The sequence below is a fragment of the Microcebus murinus genome, chromosome 1 (assembly GCF_040939455.1).
Source record: "Microcebus murinus isolate Inina chromosome 1, M.murinus_Inina_mat1.0, whole genome shotgun sequence".
Classification (NCBI taxonomy): Eukaryota; Metazoa; Chordata; class Mammalia; order Primates; family Cheirogaleidae; genus Microcebus; species Microcebus murinus.
The window spans coordinates 114,187,683-114,195,688 of record NC_134104.1 but is presented as its reverse complement, the minus strand read 5'-3'; the positions used below and the strand labels follow the sequence as shown (position 1 = coordinate 114,195,688).

Sequence of the window (8,006 nt, the reverse complement as noted above, 5' to 3'; positions counted from 1 at the left end):
CCGGGAGAGCCGGGGAGACATAGCTGGAGCCGGGACGCGCCGGGCTCGGTGGAGAGCGGAGCAGGGCTCTGGGCCCGGGGAAAGTTTTCCTTCCAGAGCCGCAGGACGCCTGCTGCCCGGAAACTCTGCCCAGGGATACGCGGGACCTCCAGCGGAAGAGAGCGAGAGAAATCGAGGAACGAGTGACAGCCGGACAGTCCGCCAGGACCGCCTCGGGGCGCGCCCTCGGCTCCAGGTGAGCGGAGGAGCCGGGCAGCCCCGAAGGTGGGCCTTACTTAGGAGGAGGAGGCTGGGAGGGCGATTGGGCGCACCCTCTCACTCTGCTTCCCCTCACAGGTCCCTCCCGGAGCCGCTGCCATGGGAGAGCCAGCCCTGGGCTCCGGGGACCAGCCGCCGCTGCTGCCGCGCCCGCCTCGGAGCCGCGGCCCGAGTCCCGGCGCCCGCAGCCAGTCCGCTGCGTCCCCTTCCCGGGCTGCAGGGCCGCCTCCGCCGCGCCGCCGGCCCGGGTTGTGCCTGTGATGAGCCGCAGTCCGCCGCGAGCTCTGCCCCCGGGCGCGCTCCCCCGGCTGCTCCAGACTGCGCCTGCCGCCGCGCCGCGCGCCCTGCTCCCGCCCTGGCCCCGGCGCCCGGGACGCCGCTGGCCCGCGTCACCTCTCGGAATGAAGGTGTTCCGCAGGAAGGCGCTAGTGCTGTGCGCGGGCTATGCGCTGCTGCTGGTGCTCACCATGCTCAACCTCCTGGACTACAAGTGGCACAAGGAGCCGCTGCAGCAGTGCAACCCCGACGGGCCGCTGGGTGCCGCAGCGGGGGTCTCCGGGGGCGGCTGGGGGCGCCCGGGGCCGCCTCCGGCCGCGCCGCCCCGCGCTCACACCCACTTGGACCCTCGCACCCCTTACCGTCCTCCCGCTGCCGCCGTCGGGGCGGCTCCCGCAGCTGCGGCAGGGGTGTCAGGGGCCGCGGCCTCTCCGGGCAACGGCACTCGGGGCACCGGGGGCAGCAGGGAAAAGCGGCAGCTGGTGTACGTGTTCACCACGTGGCGCTCGGGCTCGTCGTTCTTTGGCGAGCTCTTCAACCAGAATCCCGAGGTGTTCTTCCTCTATGAGCCAGTGTGGCACGTGTGGCAAAAACTGTACCCAGGGGACGCCGTTTCCCTGCAGGGGGCAGCGCGGGATATGCTGAGCGCTCTCTACCGCTGCGACCTCTCGGTCTTCCAGCTGTACAGCCCCGCGGGCAGCGGGGGGCGCAACCTCACCACGCTGGGCATCTTTGGTGCCGCCACCAACAAAGTGGTGTGCTCATCGCCTCTATGCCCCGCCTACCGCAAGGAGGTCGTGGGGCTGGTGGACGACCGCGTGTGCAAGAAGTGCCCGCCGCAGCGCCTGGCGCGTTTCGAGGAAGAGTGCCGCAAGTACCGCACGCTGGTCATCAAGGGTGTGCGCGTCTTCGACGTGGCAGTGTTGGCGCCGCTGTTGCGAGACCCAGCCTTGGACCTCAAGGTCATCCACCTAGTGCGTGATCCCCGTGCGGTGGCCAGCTCACGCATCCGCTCGCGCCACGGCCTCATTCGCGAGAGCCTCCAGGTGGTGCGCAGCCGGGACCCGCGCGCCCACCGCATGCCCTTCCTGGAGGCCGCTGGCCACAAGCTAGGCGCCAAGAAGGAGGGCATGGGCGGCCCAGCGGACTACCACGCGCTCGGCGCTATGGAGGTCATCTGCAACAGCATGGCCAAGACTCTGCAGACGGCCCTGCAGCCCCCGGACTGGCTGCAGGGCCACTACCTGGTGGTGCGGTACGAGGACCTGGTGGGAGACCCGGTCAAGACACTACGGAGGGTGTACGACTTTGTGGGACTGTTGGTGAGCCCTGAAATGGAGCAGTTTGCCCTGAACATGACCAGTGGCTCGGGCTCTTCCTCCAAGCCTTTTGTGGTGTCTGCACGCAACGCCACGCAGGCCGCCAACGCCTGGCGGACCGCCCTCACCTTCCAGCAGATCAAACAGGTGGAGGAGTTTTGCTACCAGCCCATGGCCGTGCTGGGCTACGAGCGGGTCAACAGCCCCGAGGAGGTCAAAGACCTCAGCAAGACCCTGCTTCGGAAGCCCCGGCTCTGAGAGGGGGGCCGGGAGACTTGATGCCCTGTGGAGATAAGCACGAAGGATTGTGGTGTGTTTAAGCAAACACAGCCTAGACCCAAACTGAGGAAGCCCACATATTCTATTATAGATATATAATATAAATAACACACAGGCACTTGCTGTCAATGTTTTGAGTCAGTGAATTTTAAGGAACAGCCAACGCACATACACACACACACCCTCAGAAAAGGCAAGACTCGAAAGTTCTGACCAGGTGCCCCTCCTCTCCTCTCTCCTACCTTTTCTCCCTTCCCCTTTCTCCTATTTCTTTCCTTGCCCCCCACCTGCCTTCCATTTTGAAGTGGGATGTTCATGAAATCAAGGTCCAGTAACCCAAATCTTGTTTACAACGTTTTCGTGGTGATCTGTGAATGTGTAAGAGTAATTTGGATGTGGGGGTGGGGGTGGAGAAAGGGGAAGTGGTCCAGGAACAGAAAGCCCCACTGGGCATGGTAAACGGAGGAGGCATTCTTCTAAAGTAGACTTTTGTGTAAAAAGCAAAGGTTACATGTGAGTATTAATAAAGAAGATAATAAATAATATTCTTTTTTTATACTTGCCTCCATTACTTTGGATTTAAATGTGTTCCTTGTCCTAGATAGCTTTAGATAGAGTCCGCATCCCTTCCCTCATCCCCTTTTTCAAGTCTGTTTCCTGGAGGCCAGCTAAACAGGGTTGGGAGCAGCTTCTGCCTCTTTGATAATAACCCGGGAGTTGTTTTCTCACATGTAAATCACAGCCTGTCAGGTGCCCAGGAGTGGGAACAAATCTGCAAATTCTAAAGGCAAAACCAAGCAGAGCAGTGGAAGAAAAAGCACACACTACTTTCTTGTTCAACTTTGAGTGCAGAAGGAAGAAGCAACCCCTTGAGGGATTTGAAGGCATTCGGTTTTGATTACTGAGTTAAGACAGGGAACCTTGAAGCACAGACCAATGTTTTGGTCCCGAGGTTGGTTCAGGAAAAGAATTTTTAAAAAGGTGCGTGATTTTTAAAAATTCTGATGATTAGAACACAAACATCAAAAATTAGTGTGAACATATTGTTGGTGATGGTAGCAACTTCTTTGGTTAGCAAAGTGACAGAAGTATCTGTGTTTGGAGTGTTTTTCTGCCTCTGACAGAGTATGTGGAGGCGTATGAAAGCAGCGAAGTTTTATTTGAGAACTGTAAGGGCTTTTCCTCTTCTTTCTTGCTTCCCGTCCAAATTAGTGCAAAAGAGAATGTGAATTTATAATGGTTTACTTGGGAATGCCCATGGTATGTGTTGCTTTTCTTTATCATGGTCCCTAAAAGTAAATCTGCAGAGAAAATAACATGCTGCAGACAGTATAAGGCTTAAGCCAAGAGCTGCTTTTAGATATGAAAATGCATTATGGTGAAGAGGAAATGAAAATGAACTAGTATGCAGGATTTCGAGATTTGGTATTTTCCAGGGAGAAAACCATTAAAATTTCCTGCAGTGGTTATGGTGTTCCTGTGTTCTAAACCCATTTTGTACTGACGGCTTTTGCAGAATGTTATAAGAAGTTACAGAGCCCAGATAAGAACAAGAGACAATGCAATTGTATATTACATTAGGTCTGCTACAAGTTTAATGTCATCATGGCTTTATTTTGCTATAATTTATTATGAGATCTCTGAAAGCCAACATGCATTGGTTAAATGCTGAGGATTTTATTTTGGGAAAAAGATGATGAAAAAATATGTGCATGGGAAATATTTTAACACAAGATGATTCTTAAGTATAATTACCATTACAATGTGAAATCTAACTACATGGGTAAGAATTCCAAGATGAAGAAGCACAGAGGTTTAAAAAGGGTATATTCAGCAATGGATTTTGTAGCACATTCTAGTATGGTTATTTTTTAATTTACTAAAATAGTTTATAGTATTGTGTTTATTAAGTTAGATTACAGCTATAACATGTTGGTCATGTCTTCCATGATATTTTTGTAGTAGTGCCTATGCTGACTTATCTTCAGCAGCAGAATATTTGTAATAGCTTTAATTTAAGAATATTTTAAAATTAAATGAACAAAATAAATATTAATGTTGGATGACTATAGATGAAACAGGTTTAACAGTAAATTAAGATAGCATAATTACAAAGCAACCACTCTGAATAAAACAACCATTTAAAAACAAATTTCGTGTGGCATTAGAGTCAGCTCTTATCAATCACAGTGAAATTCATGCCTAGTTGTTGAGTGAAGGATTTTTAAGCAGTTGAATTCATTTTTCTCTGTGTATCTGAGGACTTGGAACTTGGATGGTGTTAGAGTAGAATTATGATGTTTTTGGATCTTGTATTTAAAAAAATACTAGATGCTATATGGAGCCTTTGCAGCCTGCAGAGCATTCGTGGCCTCTCTCTCTGCTCAGATGAAATTTCAAGCTAAACACCAACAGATCCTCCCCTTGCTCTGTTTGAACAGGGTTTCTGCCCGTAATTCCCTTGTTTTGTAGCAGCACATTCTCTCCACTCTGCCGCTCCTGGGCTGTGTAATTTGAAAAGGTGAATTGTTGCTCTTGGAGATTTGTACCTAGCTGCCTTCTAGGAAAGCGAGACAGGTGTTGTTCCCACTAAAGGCTGAGATAGTCATATCAGTGACATTCAGCTTCCGCAGGTTTGAGAAGGAGAGAAGCATTTTTGGCGTTAACAAGCTTCTGTCAGCCCTGGTGCAAGCAGACCCGTGCCATGACAAATTGCAACAGAGCCTGTGACCATTTCTGAGACAGCAAATATTAAAGAGATCCTTTTACATTTCCCAACCTGGCAACATATCCGTCAGCAAGAGGAAATATTCTTCAGAGTAGGTTATCAGAGTGATTTTTATTTTCAAATCCCGCTCAGTTGATAGCATGCCCGACTTACCCCTTTGGCTTTGGAATGTCTTTGTTAATTAGAATGCTCTACTTGTAAAATCAAGTCTACCCAATGCATTTAGTCAACAAATATGAGTTTGGAACAAGGCAGAGGCGCAGACTGGGTGCTTGAGTTTCAGAGAGCTCAGAGCCACTCAAAGGCCTCATTCAGACTGACCTGTGGGTGCCTTGCAGGCAGGGACTACAGCAAATCTGTACCCTTCAGCATCTGTCACCTAGTGAGTGCTTGATAAATATTTATTAAGTAAATGAGTGAAATATGTAACTGTCAAATTTTGAAAATGCTCAGATGGGAAAGAGTGGAAGAATGAGTTAACTGTTTGGAGAAAGTGCCAGGCTATTCAGCAAAGTTTGTGGAAGGAAGTGGGCACGGGCTCTATTTGGATGTTGGGGAGCAAGCAATAGGAATATCTTTAAGATTTCCAGGGCAGCTGTGTATAGACCACTATTTCACACTGATGAATTAGAAACAAAAGTGGAGAATTTCTGAATGTAGAGCGGTAAAGTTATAGAAATAAGGATTTTGATTTTTATTCTTTTCCCAATTGCATTAACAACATAAAGGCAGGCATTAGAACATACCTGCAGAACTAATGCTGCCCAGGTGCCTGAGGGAGGGCTATACAGTTGTTCATTTTTGCAGAAGCCACGTAACACTTATTGTTTTGAGTATGTGAATTTGTGGTCTGAAGGATGGTGATACAGATTCTACCCAGGCTTAGGAATCGTTATTTTGGGAAGTTTATCATATTGTGGTTGCTGAATGAGACAATGGCCACCTATTCTCATGCATCCCCTGCCTGGGCACAACCTGTTCTGTCCAGGATTCTGTTGCACACAGTAGAGGTGTGGCTGGATTATGCTATTGGTTTGAAATTAATGTGAATTTGAGGGAGGCTGTTAAATTAATATTCCCTAGGTCTGGAACAATGAAATTAAGATTATGTGAAACTCAGACTAGAGAGATGACTTCAGGAAGAGGGAGAGGCAAGTAACAAGGTGTGTCTCATCATGTATTCATGGTAAATGAGGGTGAGCTGTCACTTTACCATTCTCCCCCACCTAACTTTCTTCCCTACACACAACACATGCTCATATACACATGCAATTGAATTTCTGCATTGTTTTGAAGAGATCTGTACAAGAGAATGTTTTAATACTAGCTAACAGGTATGTGGAGGCACACTTTTGATCTCAGGCATCTGGACAGTGGCCAATTATTATATCAGAACCTGTGACATTTCTGTGTCAGGATCCAATGTGGATAGGTAGAAAATGACAATTGCAATTCTAGGAATGGCTTGAGGTGTGTGATAGGATGTTCCAAGGTAAATACACATTTTACAGACCTCTTTTGTCACTCACCTTAAGGAGCGCCCTTTCAAATCTGTCACAGCTAAGAAAATAATTTGCTCAAATACTTTCCCTCCTTTCTGGACATTCAGCCACTATTTTTGCAGTTCAAGTATGAGCCACTGAGCTATTCAGGTATAGGCGTTGGTACAAGTGTTTGATAATTGAAATTACAGGGCTTGACTTTTACATCTGATACAATTCTACACATTCTTAATCAAATTATGCTAAGGGGAATGTTAAATTCTGCATAACACATTAAGTTTATAGAATGGGAAGCTTTATGAACCAGTGTTTGGAGGTGGTATTGTTTATAAACTACAAGGAGCTTTGGAGGAGCTGGGGCCTGTTTGTACACATGGTAACAGGATGATACAGGGCAGTGAAGGCCAAAGCTTAACTTTCAGTCAAACCAGTTGTCTGTAATCAAATGTCAAAAGTATTTTGGGTGGGGCCATTTGAACTTTTAGGTTTGTGATAGTCACTCTGCCAAGTGAATGGCTGTGAAAATGATCACTATACTCAGAACCGTTCTGCAGTGGCACCCATCCCAGACGTATAGGCAGGGCTTAATAGAAATTCACTTTGAAGAAGTTAGTCTTCTAGACAGGACCAGTTGCAGGGTGTGTGCCCCTGAAGCTGGACCTGCCTCCAGATGCAAAGAATGAAATACCTAACTACGGGAGAGAATAAGTAATGGTGTCCTAAAAGTTCTTGGGAAATGAGTGCAAAGGTATGAGTTATTGTGTGTAACTATAATGAAAGCAAAGATAGGCAAGTGCACTTTGCATGACAGAATTCTAAAGAAGTGAGTGCATACAAGAAAATAATCCTTGGTGACTGCAGGAAGTCATTGCCAAAGCCCTCTCAATCATTGGTTGGTCTTGAGAACAATCAGGATTGATCTCGCTTAAGACTGAGAGAGCATATACCATTCCTGGGATCCTTCTTGCAAGAACAGGTCAGATATCTTGCAGGAGGATGAAAAACATGGTGTCCTTGTCCTCCAGCAGGTGAGTGCTGGGAAGTTCTGCTAATGAAAATGTTTCCTTCCTCTGGAACTTTTGCGGGCCTATCCCTCTATTTTTCTTAAAATGTAATAGAGATAGAAAATCCATGCATGCAAAAGCAAAATGTCAAGTCACAATAACCTCAATGAGTAAAGGTACATGATGTGCTAAGCCAACCGGTATACCTCTTATTTATGTTAAATATAGTCAGTTAAGATTATTTTTATTATAGATTTGATATGTCCCATTTTTCTCTGAGTAACAGTTCTCCACCCTCTCTACCCCTCCCCCTGCCTCCTGTTTTTTCTGTACTTTGTGAATTCCTACTCATTATTGAAGATCCTAGATCGTTTGAAGCTTTTACTTATCAGCCCCACTCCAAGGTGCAGAAATGTCCTTCTGTTCCCTATTCCCACTCACTGCGTTGTGCATAGATCTATCAGTGTCTGTCACTGCAGATTGGAGCTATTTGTTTATAGGCCTATTTCCTTTCCTAGGCTGGATCCTTTGGGAGGGAAATGACTGGCCCTTATTTGTGTGTGTTTTTGTCTCCCCAATACCAAAGCCTAAGCAGCCAGAACAGAAGGGATTGAGGGACAGATACTTTGTCAGAGAGGCT

At 47.8% G+C, this 8,006-nt stretch overlaps 1 protein-coding gene across 1 annotated transcript; it reads left to right on the top strand.

Moving 5' to 3' along the window:
- Positions 1 to 366: 366 nt before the first annotated feature.
- CHST2 (carbohydrate sulfotransferase 2) lies at positions 367 to 7,279 on the top strand. The gene has a single exon (XM_076004877.1). It carries the CDS (start codon positions 519 to 521, stop codon positions 2,109 to 2,111), a length of 1,593 nt encoding a protein of 530 aa, XP_075860992.1. The 5' UTR covers positions 367 to 518; the 3' UTR covers positions 2,112 to 7,279.
- Positions 7,280 to 8,006: the final 727 nt, after the last annotated feature.